The following is a 14,843-nucleotide window of genomic DNA, read 5'->3' as shown; positions in this document are numbered from 1 at the left end:
TAATATTACAATTTTCTATCATGAAATATATCTACTGCAGTAAGACTCCTCGCAAGTATCTCTAAAACACTGTTACCTTATGTTCAACTGTCCAGCTTTTGGGAAAATTACTGGTTGGAACAACTCTTTAAAGCCTCTCCAAGAATGAGGACAACAACAAGCTCATCTCAAAGACAAAATCAAAAGCATCATTCATATGCTCATATTCAAAAAAACATATTGTCCTTCAGATAACAGGAAAACGTCCCCTGTGCTCCTTTTTCTAAAGTAATTCTTCAAAGACTTACAAAATAATGCACATAATGCTGCTAAATATAGACTACTTGTGCAACTGGAGCTCATCCTAGTTCTCAGTGATGATTCTTGTGCCTGTGTCTTCATGTCTCTCTGTATTCCCCTTTCTTAAACCCCTCATGAACATTATCTATTGCCTCTGTGAACTGCTGTGATGACCTGTTATCTGGTCTCGGCCTGCTTTTCTTTCATGTTAACTGTAGCATGGGGATACCGGCATCTGGGCCGCCTGGGGCTGTATGCTACATGGTCACTATCTGCCAGCTCCTCGTGTGCATCAGGTCAGTTTGCCTGTCAGCACTATTCCAGTGGAAAACCTGCCAAAGAGGAGTGTCCTTTAAGAGAATCTCCCTTGTAAAAATACAAAATACAAGGGTGCATGCTTTGGGATTTATTCTGTCAAGGTGGTTAAAATATTTCATTAATAAGTAACGTTCTGTACTTTAATTATACATGCCTTCACTATATATGCCAAGAAGTCTTTAATTTAAATAAACACACAACAGCAATTGAATTTAAATATAATATTTCATTTCTGAGAGGATAATGTGGACAAAATTAGATTAATTGGTTGTTGTCAATAACAGCTCATTAACAGAAAGACACAAAGCAGTAAAGAGTGATGGATAATGATACTAAGATAAGGAAAGCAAAGACAGAAATGTTGAAGGAAGGTCAACACAATGGAAATGACAAAACAAAATGATGACGAGGGTTAAGGAGCAGACAATATGTCGGGAAAGAAGGGACATTATTGTGATCAGTTTTGCAGAAGTGTACAAAGAATGCATTGAAAGGATGTTTGGGCTTCTCTTGCTTGTCCTTCTCTAGTGTTCCTGAAATAATATGGACAATATATTTTATGGATTTCAGTTAGAGCTATAGAAATGCTTCGGCATCACGTATAGTATATACTGAATAACAAGCAGACAAGACAAGAAAACACAGAACACATTGATTGGACGGAGTCAAAATAAAAGGTGTGATGGCTTTTGATTCCACCTGCTCATGAAGATATTGTATTGTTAGGGCCTGTTTTGTTTTTTCAGAGGTGACAGTGACAGGCATTTTGGGACGGTCAGTGTGTGTTCAAGTTACAAAGGCATTGTTGGAAGGAGACAGATTGCTGCTCAATTGGCAGTCAAGATGGCATGCCGGGCTAGATTTGACATTGCCAAAGAACGAAATGCTCTCTCGTAAACACAGACTCCGCCAAATCCTGGCAGCTCTGTGATTCATTATTAGTTTTTAATTTGTAGTCGGTCACAGTGATGTTGTTTTCTGTCAGATTGTTGACTGTGCTAAGGGTTTATATGTGTGGCTGTGGCGATGGCAGGGGATGACTTAAGCATAACTTATCATGGTACATGTACACTGTGTGGAGTCAAATGCAACTGTGCCTCCATATATGTTGGCATTTGATCTTTACATTGCACATGAGGTGCAATTATGAAATGATACAAGCTCTTTTCTCTTTTTATTTTTGCACGTGTCACTGGTGCTATATACCTCCCACATTTTGCTCTGTAATCACATAGAAGTACATTCAGTGTGCCATGGAAACAGCACCAAGAGTGGCTTCTTCTTTCACTGGAATATTGGATCCGCTGTGATGCTGACTGGGTTGCTGGTTCTCATTATAAATGATGTTTGCTCATAGCAGCTGGGAGGATCAAATAAAAGGCATTGTAAAGTTATTGGTAGATTTAGATTGATCTATCCCAGCAGGGCGTGAAATTCATCACCATCCAAATTGCAGCCAGATAGAAAGATCACAGTGAAAATTGTGTTCTAAAAGTACCATTTCCAATGTCCAAATGCAAAAAAATGACTTTAATTGTACCAGTGCATGATCAGCAGCTGAATGGCATTTTCCTCATTTTCCTCACATTCTGTTTGAGATAAAGTACTCTGAAGCTAAGATTCACTTACTAGATTTTTCCAGGACTTTCACCCATATCCCATAGCCTTCTTCGGCAGTTGAACTGGCTTTATAAGAGGGCTGCTGTACTGAGGTCAGGCCATGACACCTGAACAAGTACCATTTATTGGAGAGGGCAATGGGGAAGAGCTGAAAACTCTAGAGAAAGCCAGCAAGTGAACCTTGGGTGAAAGTAATGAAAACACCAAGCAGCTCACTAACAACCATGTGCAAGTAGAGGCTCTAATGCTTCTTTCTCCTGACCGTTATTCACATTTTTAATAGTCAGTCTTGTCTTATTTTAACTCCTTGCTTAACTTGAGAAAACGGTAACCATTATCAGTGTTGGTGTAATAGTTTGAAACAGTCTGAAAAAGCTCCTGACCAAACAGTGTTTCTGTTACACTTCATAACACTGTGGTCATTTAAATTGCAGAAGTAGGATGAAAAGTATTGTGGCTGATGCAATAAAATTGACAGTTTTATTTGTTTCCAGCCAGGTTGGTGTGTAACTTTGCCCATTACAGTTATTTTTCAGTTGACTATAATCTATGTACGGTAAGGCGTGCTTCAACCTCACTTTTAGGACAATTGGAAAAATAGGACATGCAGTAAATGGTTATTATTAAATGATCTTTCAACATCTTCAGCTCTGAAAAGCTGTCGTCTCCCTCCGACTCTGAGACATACGACACACTGATACTGCGGTCACTGCTCCAAACTAACTGCTGATGCACAAAAGCATCGAGGTAATCTACCACTAATCATTTTATGTAGCCTGATTTGATCTGTTCCTTGAGATTAGGCCTTCAATTTCAATTCTCTTGTAGGCCAAATTTGATCAGCAGCCATTTTCTTTGCGTGTGGACAGCTGGGAAATAGTGAATGGTGTATTTCTATTATGTGCTGAGTGATTGAGTGGGTTAGATACAGTACTTGGACTACATGCTGTCCATGCATCCCTCTCCCCATAAGCATAAAAACATTTTGATCACTCTGAATGCTTGTAATTTTCAACATGTGCAGTGGGGCAGAGCAAGACAATTTGTGCACTGTCAGGGATTTTTTTCATATCTTTTCTACTGTAGTAGCGCCCCCCCCCTTAATATCAGTGGTTTTATTAGCTCGTTGTGGCCAATTGTGCAAAACCGTGAGCTGGATTGCAGTACGGCAGTACTGGATTTGTAGATGATCAATTTAATTTGTCACTTCTTTAATTTGTTGATTATCCTCATTCCCAAAAATCTGGGATGCTGTCTACAACATAAATAGAACAGAATGTGACAATTTGCGAATCCTTTTTTCAACTTTCTGCTTTTCCAATAATCACTGCCAACTCTGGTTTGGTCGATTGGTCGAGTGAGAGAGAGCGAACATGAGAGAAGCGTAGGGGATCACAGCATACAACGCTGTAATTTTCACCGCACATTATCACCAGAGAGACTTAATTTTGTTGGACTTCAGCAGATTATGGTAAAATGGTAACATAAACTCTGATTTTGGGACTCCTGTCACAAGTTCACTCACTCCAGCCCTAATTGGTAACAGGTGACAGTATCATGATTGGGTATGAAAGGAGGGTCCTGGAAAGGCTCACTCGTTCACATGCAAGGATGGAGTGAGGTTCACCGCTTTGTGAACTCATGATTGGATAAAGGAGATTACTGCATGGGCTCAGGAGCACTTTGTAAATCTGTTGTTGATGAACACAGTTTGTTTACAAATGACTGCTTTTTTTATTATTATTAAAATTTAAGAGTTTCCCAACTTTTTGGGAATCAGTCTTTTATGTTGTTTGTCCCAATATGACGATTTGAAATTACATACACTGTCAGAGAGGATTTCATCCATATTGCCACCTCTTTGTGTACAGTGTGTCTGTACTGTATATTTGTGCTTTTGTGTGAGCCTGTGTGAATGTGTGTCAGATGGAGAGAGTGCATTCGTACATTTTCCTCTCTGGCGATATGCCAGTGTTGGTCCGGCCCTTTGTGTTGTGGCCGGCTCAGGCTTACATCCTCTTTCTCAGATAAGAGCAGTGATGCTCTAAGACTGATGTGTCAGAGGGTAACTGCTGGACGGCAGCTATAAAAACCTCTCTATGTCGCATTTGCCAAACGAGGCTGATGGATTTGTAGCACTACAATATGCTGTTCAATCAGGAGGCAAATTGGCTAACACGCTTTTTGACTTTATTATGTTATTATCTGACATTTTTGGCTTTCCTGATAATTTCCTCCGGTTGGACACTGAATGGAAGTTTTTTTCTGATGCTGTAATTTGTCCAGAGATTGCACAAGTAAATTGCTTCAGCCAGTAGCAATTTAATTTTAATTGACTATGCTAAGAATATGCAGCCATATATTGCATAAGTTCCTCTAAACATAAGGCTTTTCCTAGAGACATAAACTTCAAATTGCCCCCCACCCTCCATATGTAAATAACAATAAAAAATAAAAACATATGTAAATAATTTTGCTCTTAAAATGTAAAGAAAAAAAGGATGAAATGTCCATCCTGTGTTACCGGAGCTGCCTTCAGATTTCTTCAGATTTTTTTTGTCCAACGACTCAGAAAGCCACAGGTAAATCCCTACATTTGAATCGCTGACCTGTTATTTTGAGCACACTCCAACTTGAATTGTGAATGAAATGTCTCCCTGAATGCATTTTTAATTCGCTGCTTGCAGAGCTGGGACTGTAAAGGTCACTGCTTCAAATACTGTGATCTGCTGGGAAGAAATTGGTGAAGAAGATTAATGAGAAAGTCTGTGCTATCCCCGAAACACCTGCTGTTGTGTAGAGGCATCTTGAAGACCGCAGCAAAAAAAAAAAAAAAAGGCTTTAATCGCTCTAGATGTCCTGTGAACTGTGCTACATTTAGTTCATAACTGTTTCACTAATAACTACCTGATAAAAACATTACAGCTAAAGACTATATTTGTACAGAACAGACTAAAATGTTGTCTTTGTTTGCTTGTTTTTCTAAAAAAGGATAACAGCTAAGTAAATCCCTTGTGGCCCTTTGAAGCTCTTTCTTGCCGAGTGTTAGATCAGAAAATTACTGCTGCTCTTGATACTGTACAGTAAATGTGAAGCTACCACCAGCAGCCACAGTCTTCACTGGTTTCCTGGCAACCTCACACTCCAGGAAGTGACTGCACCTGGCCAAGCAACAGTCTGAAACATAACCCCTGTAAAATCACAATATATCATATGTACACTTATGGATGTTGAGCAGATGTTGGCAACTCTTTGCTGTTTTCCCCCATTTCCAATGTTTATGCTAAACTCAACTAACTGGCTGCTGACTCCAGCACACACACACACGCATGAACAGAGGCACTTACCCTGACACACATATTCACAGTCAGTATGCATGCATCAGTGATATGTTGGATTTTTAATTTGCTTAAATTTCAAATCATTTCAGTTTTTCAGTCTCGCTCAGCATTTTGCAAACGACACCACCATCTATCCGACCAGGGATTGGTAAATGTCAGCCATTAAGTGTCCACACTCTTGTGCATTGTTCTAGTGTGCATACAAACTGCCCAGGGGGTATTTAGTGAGAAGGAACCATGCTGACATGTACACTCTGTCAAGTCCATTAATCTTTACAGTGCTGGCTCATTGGAGTCTAAATGAACCAGCTCATGTATTGAGGAGGTGAAAGCACCTCTCTTCAGTCCAGATTTATGTGTATGTAACATTTAGAAATACTAATTCCACTTTTCCTCCGTCGAGAAACAGTGATGCATTGTTACATTATTGATTTTTTTTCCCTAAAACTATATTCTCTGCTACTAAAAGGTGCAAAACGTATGTGACATTGAAAAAATAGACTTGGTCTCAGTATTTCCACTCTGCTCTGATTTACAGCAGTTGAATGCTTGTAAACATCTATTCTATTACAAAGTACGTTTATTCCCAAGTCAGTAACTTTTCTAATAAATCTATGTGTGGATCTTTGAAATATTCAGATTTTATCCAAACTGACTTTAAACTCAGAGCTGTGATTAGCTTCACAGCAGTACTGAAAATGAATAATGCAAGTCTTCCGTCGTGTTTTTATAGCGCAGCCTCCCCCCTCAAACTCACATTTCATTTGCATTCTTTGCGAGCGCTGTGATAAATAACTGATGATTTAACGCTCAGCAATTAATAACTCTCTATTCAAGCTTTATCTGATGAACACTCACATACACTCAGTGGTACTGTAACGGCTGTTACACATTACATGCATTGCCTGTTTAAGGAGAAATAGGGCTTCATATTGAATCTAAATGAAGTTTTAACTTTCATTGGTTTCATTTCGCGTCTTTTTTATTTGGAAATCAAGCCTGGGGCAAATAGACCACACTTTCATTGTACGTCACCCAGTATTTAGGTTTGTTTTTCATTTTCTCTTCAAATAAGAGGTAATTTGTACAATGCTAAGTCATTGAATGCACTCGTGGTCATCTGTGTTAAATGGATCATGAAAGCACCTCTGCTCGATGTCTGTGGACAGCAGCTCAGTTGTCTTCATCTATACATGATAGTATAGTAACACCTCTGATAGCCTTCAGAGGGCTTAGTGCTCTGATTTAGACAATCCCGAAGTGCACTGGTGGGACTCAAATATCCTTTAGAGACCATCCTCACTGAACCTCTCAGTTGTCTGTATTTGGGTACCAGTGAGGTATGGACGATTCACACAGCTGACGTTTGAGATGGTCTGGATCACTGTCAGTGTCTCGTATAACAGATGTTGGCTAATAGAGTCGTACCCAGTCTAAATAAATAAATAAAGTTGATTGATACCTGAATGTAATCTGTTGAGCAATAATAATAACATTAAAAAAAGAAAAATGTTATGCATAAGTTTATAAGTTTTTGTGATTTGATGAGCAGCTGGATGAGGGCTTTGTCACAGCATATTAGAATGCACTTGTTATGACTATGCTTTTTGTAGCGACAGTTTTTAGCCACTAAGAAGTAATTTACATCTAATGTAGATTTTGAGGACTAGAAAATTGCAAACAGGTACTTGTAGCTGATGTTTTGGGTTGTCTATCGCAACTAATTTGTAATTGACAGACTCACAAAGAGAGACTGAATGGGTAGCTGAATGGATTTTCAATTAAATATGATCACGCTTATTTAAAGCAAGGTTATAAAATATTGCATACAATATATGGGCTGCTAAAAACCTTTTTATAAAGCAGCTTACAAAAGCCCCAGTAAATCTTCTTGTGTCTGCTTTCAGTCATTCATTGTATTTGTCTGAACCCAATGCTCTGAACACCATTCTGCAGCAAAAAGTTCAGACTGTTTTGTCAGACTTTCTGTAGAAAATAAACAGACACGAACTAAGCCAGGCTTGTAAATGCAGTGCCTTTAATTTGGGAAAAAAAGAAAAAAAAAAGCTCGGGTTGTGTGCCTTCTTTCAGTGTTTGGAAATGTGCTGAGAGGAGATAATAAATTCAGTGGACAGTAAGAGGGACACCTGTCCCAAATTCAGTGAATAAATGTGAACATAAACCCAGCCGGCAGAGCACACTCATGCACATGGCCTCTGCCCCTGATGTTTGCTTTTGTCAAACATAAAGGAGAGGCAGGTACATTGCTGGTGGATTCACAGTGTTAAACACGCTTAGAACAGCATGTATGTCAGAACGTACAGATCACATCCTGTTTTTCTGAGTAAGGACACTGTACACATCTGTACACTTAATTATGTCTTTGTTATTGGTTGTGAATTGTTTCATAGGTATTATGCACTCCAGGTCCTGGTTATGAAACAGTTAATGAACTGTGCTGATGAATAAAAATTGTCTTGTTATTCAAGAGAGAACAGCAGGAAGTGCCATGTCTTCACTGTTAGCAAAAGGAACTCATGTTAGCACTGAAGCTGCTGGCAGAAGTTTGCGACCGTACGTGAAACTCTTCTGTGGTCGGATCGTCTGTGGGCAGTTTTGTGCTTTTTGCTGTCTGATAATTTTTTCTGAGACAAACGTTTTGTTCTTTGTGCAAAAGGTCACAGGCTCATTCTCCTGGTGCTGTAATGTAAACCTGTGAGGCATATTTACATCAGAAAAGAGAGAGAGAGCAGATTGCTATTCTCCGAGTGACAATAAGGTCACCATTAAGAAGGAAAGGAATTCGGTGAGAATGAGACAAGGTAGGCAAGTGAGAGAGGATAGGATGGGACTGAAAGAGTGAAGGAGACAGAGAAAATACGATGGTAGAGAAGCATTATATTGTCAGTTTGCTTTAAATTGCAAAATACTGAGCTCAAGGTTGTTGGGACTCATTTGGGTCTTTATACATTCACCTGTCATCACTGGGCTGCGTCCTGATGGACCTTCCTGTGTGGTGCTGTAATGAGGGATACAGGAAATGTGAATGAAAATCATGCACTGGAAATGAAAATAAACAGAATAGATTTCACTTCTCACCGATCACAATTTGCACTCTGTGTGTAGAATGAAGAGCTTTGGTTGGAGTAATTTCTTCTTATGTGTCATGTTTTGTATTCTCTGCTGTTGTAGTCAGATATGCAGGAGTAATTGCCCTTGAATATCAGCTTTTTCTGTCTACCCATTCCCAATGGTAAACCATTGAATACAGTACATGACGTGTTTGTAATCATCAGGTACAGCATGTGCCATGAACATGTTACTGCCTTTACACCTTGCATTAAAATGTGTTTTGGGTGATCAGTTTGCAGTCGGATAGTGCTCGACCACGGGGGTACAGGTGTTCACCCGCTTCAAAGAGCAGTCAAAAGTCCATACAAATGAAAGGAGGGTGTAAGAAGGAGGAAGAACAAAAACCAGCTGGACTGAGCGTGGGCCCTGAAGACACATTCATACCAAGTGTAATCAGGTTAAATCATGTTGAGATATACTCTGGATACAAGACGCATTTTATTGCAAGCTGTAAACAAGCTCAGCGATCCTTGTATCTGTTGAACAAAGAGTGAGTCTAGAACTGATGATGTGAGTACAGGACTAAAGATATACAGCAGTGGCCCTGTGAGGCTTTAATGCCACATACACAGCCCTAAGTGAAATTGTTGAATGGGTGCACAATGGACAAATCTTTCCTAATATTCAAAAAATGTTGTGGCCTGAGGCTAATGCCAGAGCAAAAGTTAGCAAAAATCAAAATGAGTGATCTCCCTCTGTAAAGTTTTGATCCTGGGACGTGTCAGGCCCAACTTTACCTTGTCAGACTTGGCTTTCATGTGTCTAATGTTGGAAGCACAAAAGGGCGAGTGACAAAGGAAGTGTGTGCAAGACAGTTAGAAATCGGACTGAAAATGAGCATTTTACGCTCAAGTAAAGATGAGGAAGTTCTAAATATGACATACAATGTTTAATGAAATATTTTCAAGATCCGTCATCACTTATTTTCTCGCAGGTAGTCGGGCACACTGCTCTTAGGTTGCTGCCTTCTGTACAATAGATATATGGTGCTCTGTGTGTGTGTGTGTGTGTGTGTGTGTGTGTGTGTGTGCGTGTGCGCGTGCAGGGGGCCACTGGATTTATTTATGATTTACTTTTCATTTCTGTTCTTTTCTCATTTCTTCAGCAGGCTGGAGGGGAGGTTGCTTAAAATACGCCCCTGGAGATGTACACTAGATAACACACCACATAGAAATGTTGTGCATTCCCTCGCACAGCTCTGTTTCTGCCCTCAAAATCAATGCCAGATTACCAGTCACCCATTAATGTATTTGACATGAAGATTATTTTTGTCTGATATTTATCTAATTCCAGCTTTGTCTGCTCCCGCACAGATTTTGGCCAATATTATCATTTTCCTGTGTGGCAACATGGCGGGGGCGTACCACAAGCATCTAATGGAGCTGGCGCTTAAGCAGACTTATCAGGACACCTGCAACTGCATCAAGTCCCCAATTAAACTGGAGTTTGAGAAGAGACAACAGGTAAAGTGGTGTCAATAAGTCCTAATGGCCACTGAGCACACGTGGTAGTGTTGATGGTGTTCATTACAACAATGATGAAAATGATGGGGGGTAAGCATGAGGAATGGATTACGAAAGAAGAATGGGGCGAGTGTAGCAGTGAGGATAATCATCATTATACAGTAAATAAATTAAAACAACATTATGGCACCCCCAGGACTTAGAGTATGACATTTAATCCAGAGCAAAATCGCTGATGTTCACCCAGAAAGCGTTTATGTCATCCTCTCCTGTTATTATGTTTTTTTTTCATCTGCTGTGACTAAAACTGCTTCTGTCCTCACTGCAGCTTCATGATTTTTTTTTAGAGCTAATTGTTTATCAGTGTACATGTGTGTCCATACACCTGCAGTGTGCCGAACTGGGGTTAAACATTCATTCTGCAGGCATTTGCTTTTCAGCTCCTTCCTGTGCTTTCTGACCTTTACTCAAAATCGCCTCCACCTGTGAGTCCATGCCTGACTCCTTTGGTTTGGGAGGGGAAGGAGTCCACAGAGGATTCATGTCAGCGGTTGTGTTTTACAGAGTGTGGTAATCGTTAATGACCTCAGTTAGTGTGATGATTATGTCGAGTCCCTGGAGCCTGCTCCTAAATTCTTGGTAGTAGAAGCTTTTTGGGACCCTCTGTCTTCTCGCTGATGTCTTTGCAGTTGAGTAACACTGTATAACACGGTATCTCAATATGATATATGATATGATATGTAGCCAACCAGCAACATTAAATGCATATCTGTGCATGTGTGCTCTTCTCCACATGCTCTGTGTGAAGTAGTAACTGGTGAGCACAGTTAACACAGGTGAATTTGGTGCTGCTGCATTCGAGCAAGGTGGCTCCCTATGAGAAATTAGCAAGGTGTTGATTAAAGCTTACTGCTGTGCAAGCCTGGGCTGGAGCTAGCTTTTAACTACAGCTGCTGCGGTTGTAGCTTTTGGGTATGTCAGATGAGGGTGAATCCGGCTGTTGCTGTGAAAGGCCAGGCTTGGTTTCCCCCATGGTGAATCCAGCTTGTGTTGTTAGAACTACCGTGAGTGAAGCTGAAAATGCCTTGGGTGGAGCTTTTCGCGATAGCCCTGGAGTGCTACTGTGCCTGCGACAGATGGTAGTAACTGTGCAGAGACACATGTCTCTGGGGCGCTCATAATATATGCCGTTTGCTGCATGCTTTTATCCAAAGTGCCCTGCAGTACAGTGAGTGCATACATTTTCGGTATGAGTGGTCCAAGGGGGGCTATGTGAATTCATCGTAAGCCCAAAGACCTGGCAGTGTTCGTTAGCAGGCACCATGAACCCTCTGAGCCTCAGCAGCGGTGCGGGGAGATGATCGATGGTGCAGAAAACTTCAAGTTGGAGGTGACATTGGCTTAATTAAGTGTTTTCTCCAATCTTGAACTCATCTTCACCCTAGGAGGAGTTTTTATTTGCTAATTAAGGGGCAGGTTGGCTTGGAATAATACCTGCAGTAGCCTCAGAGAAAAACAGAGATGGTAAAGGTGCCACTAAATGGATGGTAATGCAATAAGCCCTGTAAAACTGTGTTGTTGTTTTTTATTGTTCATACTTCCTGAGTCAGTCAGAGAGTCAACCTGACACCACGCAGTGCCCAATTAACCTTCAATTAGCATCTGAAGCTTTCATTGAGTGCGGCGACACAATGATGACAGCTTTTTGTCTCCCCCCGTCATCAAAGGTTAATGCTTCAGAATTAGATTACGGCTGAATTCAATTAAATATCCATTTGCTGAAAATGTAAAACTTTTTTCGGCGACAGGATCCCCAGTTCTTGTACTTTGATTACATAAATATCCAAACACTGGATCTGAAAGCTTTGTAATTGTTAGCTTTGCATTACTTGTAGTTTAAACATGATTTCAGGTCAAGCCACTGAAGTGATTCTTTGGGTTGATGAAGCAATGAATCCTTGTGAGAAAATACTCTGAAGCTAAAACAAATGAACTGTTATTTATCTTTTTGACACATTTTCCCACATGAAACTGTATATTTCTTACAAATGTTGATTGTTTTAAAATGCAATAATCTGCTTATTTCCCTTGATTTTTCTGACCATCCCTGCACTCCTGCTTCTTCTCTCTTTGTGTTATCAGGAGCGTCTCCTGCTGTCTCTGCTGCCAGCTCACATTGCCCGGGTGATGAAAGCTGAGATCATCCAGAGACTGAAGGGTCCGAACTTCGGCCAGATTGAGAACACAAACAATTTTCACAATCTCTATGTCCAGAGACACACGAATGTCAGGCATGTATTATTTATTTTTATTGTCCACTTATATATCCACAGAGCACAGCGCTGTGCTTGTAAGGCACATAACTGACTCATACTGTATATACTGTATGTCTCAAGAGTCCAGATTTACATAGAGAGCCACAATTAGCCCTGGAAATCTTATAGAGCCATTGCAGTTTATTGATTAATATCTATTTTTCCCTCTTTAGTATACTGTATGCTGATATAGTGGGATTCACGCGGCTGGCCAGTGACTGCTCACCTGGAGAGCTGGTGCACATGCTGAATGAATTGTTTGGCAAATTTGATCAAATTGCCAAGGTAAACATTTCATTATTGAACTCCATCACATCCTAACAAAGTGGTCATTTTGCTTTTCTGTTGGAGGCAAAATGATAAAACTCATCTTACTGGTTTTACTGACTGTTACATGTTGTAAAGGGTAATATCTACCTTAAATCCTTAACAAATATGAACCAGCTTGTATGCATTTATAGCCATTTTTTTTGGTTCATGATGCATTTTCTCTGTTCAGTCCTACATGTTCAGAATCATAAACACTATAGATTTTTATATATAAGACTTTTTCCCTCAGAGAGTTATTTTGTAATTCAGTTAAAAAGCTGCCTGAACTGTCTGTCAGAGGGACCTTTATCTGACCCTGTGTTGAGCCTGTGTTCTGACCTTTTTGTATGCAGGAAAATGAATGTATGCGAATCAAAATCCTTGGCGACTGCTACTACTGTGTGTCCGGCCTGCCAGAGTCTCTGCTGAACCATGCTAAGAACTGTGTGAAAATGGGCCTCGATATGTGCGAGGCCATCAAGTAAGTGCCAGTTACATAACAGTGCTGCTAAAGAATGACAGTCCCATTTTTGAAATGTTTGCTTCTCTGTTATAGCACAGTATGTCTTAATTAATCATATTAAGGATTAAAGGATCCAACTCTGATGCATTAATGTTGGGTAGAATATGTTCAAACATCTGACCTGAAATGAAATGCATGTAAACAAATGCACAAACATGCACAGTGGTTCATCATACAGCAACTGCCTCTTGCAGTACAGACATTTTGCTTCATGCTGATTCTTGTGTGTTTTAACTCAGCTACGTCCTGAAGACTTTCAAGAGTATTATTACACTTCTGGAAATTTTAGGTACTACTTTTGACTCCCTGCATTTCAAAGATTGTTCAGATATGCCTTTGAACACAGTGCCTGTTTGACTACATGTATTGAAACAACCTCTACCCGTAATGGTAAGCTCTCTCTAGCCATTAGTTCAGATGTAGAGACTTTTTCTTGATTGCCAATTGAGCTGCTTTAAATGTGTGGTGGTAATGTGTGAGGTCCTCTCTCACATCTAGGCTTCAGTTGGAGACAAAGGGGAGGAGGCTGGGACAGAGTTAATGGAGAGAGAAAGACCACAAATTGCAACGTTTGATTGAAGAAACATTTAAATCAGGATTAGCTTGTGTTAACAGACTCGGTTTACTGTGAACACTTGAAAATTCCTGGGGCAGGTCTCTCTCCTGCTATTCCAGCATTTCAATTCCTTGCATATTCCATTTGCGTATGAGCATTTCCCCTCTTTTCTAACAAGACATATGGTAGGGCTGATCCACATTTGACCAGGGTTGTTTTTTGCTGCATGACAGGAAGGTACGAGATGCCACAGGGGTTGACATCAACATGCGTGTCGGCGTGCATTCTGGGAATGTCCTGTGTGGCGTGATTGGCCTCCAGAAATGGCAGTATGATGTTTGGTCACATGATGTCACACTTGCCAATCATATGGAGGCAGGAGGTGTCCCAGGGTGAGTGAGCTGGAAGTGAAACAGAAGCGTGTGCTCCTGTTGGCATAAGGTTACATTACATTAGATTGCCCCACATCCTTGCTGGAGGATACCAGAAGAATGCCCACATCCATTCTTTATATTTATAGAAACCACTCTTTGATTGAACTGCTTATTTCCAGGCGAGTCCACATCACCTCAGTGACACTGGAACACCTGAATGGTGCCTATAAGGTAGAAGATGGGGATGGACAAGAAAGAGACCCCTACCTGAAGGAACACAGAGTCATCACTTATCTGGTCATCAACCCAAAGGTACCGTAGCACATACGCCACATACAGTAAAATAAATATTGGAAGTTGAATAAAATGCAATAAAATTACTCTATTACCATGTTTGTCCAGGTGGAGCGTCGGAGCCCACAGCATCATTATCGCCCTCGACACACTCTAGATGGAGCAAAGATGAGAGCCTCAGTCAGGATGACCCGCTATCTAGAGTCCTGGGGAGCAGCCAAGCCCTTTGCCAACCTGCACCACAGAGACAGCATGACTAATGAGAATGGGAAGATCAACACTGCGGTGTGTAAATCTTTCCTACACATATGTTGTGATT

General features: G+C 40.5%; 1 protein-coding gene across 2 annotated transcripts in view; it reads left to right on the top strand.

Annotated features, from left to right (window-relative positions):
* The window catches only part of adcy2a (adenylate cyclase 2a), a 52,019-nt gene that overhangs the window by 20,425 nt on the left and 16,751 nt on the right, over positions 1-14,843 (top strand). For both annotated transcript variants that reach the window (XR_013077514.1, XM_076738287.1), the window contains exons 4-10: positions 10,004-10,153; positions 12,296-12,444; positions 12,642-12,753; positions 13,131-13,258; positions 14,090-14,248; positions 14,410-14,542; positions 14,633-14,809. Coding sequence is in view for 1 of the 2 variants with exons in the window: in XM_076738287.1 (XP_076594402.1) it covers positions 10,004-10,153; positions 12,296-12,444; positions 12,642-12,753; positions 13,131-13,258; positions 14,090-14,248; positions 14,410-14,542; positions 14,633-14,809 (1,008 nt within the window). In the remaining variant the exon portion in view is untranslated. The remainder of the gene's footprint in view (positions 1-10,003; positions 10,154-12,295; positions 12,445-12,641; positions 12,754-13,130; positions 13,259-14,089; positions 14,249-14,409; positions 14,543-14,632; positions 14,810-14,843) is intronic.

The sequence above is a fragment of the Chaetodon auriga genome, chromosome 8, assembly GCF_051107435.1.
Source record: "Chaetodon auriga isolate fChaAug3 chromosome 8, fChaAug3.hap1, whole genome shotgun sequence".
Lineage (NCBI taxonomy): Eukaryota > Metazoa > Chordata > Actinopteri > Chaetodontiformes > Chaetodontidae > Chaetodon > Chaetodon auriga.
This window is presented reverse-complemented; position numbering and strand designations above follow the sequence as displayed.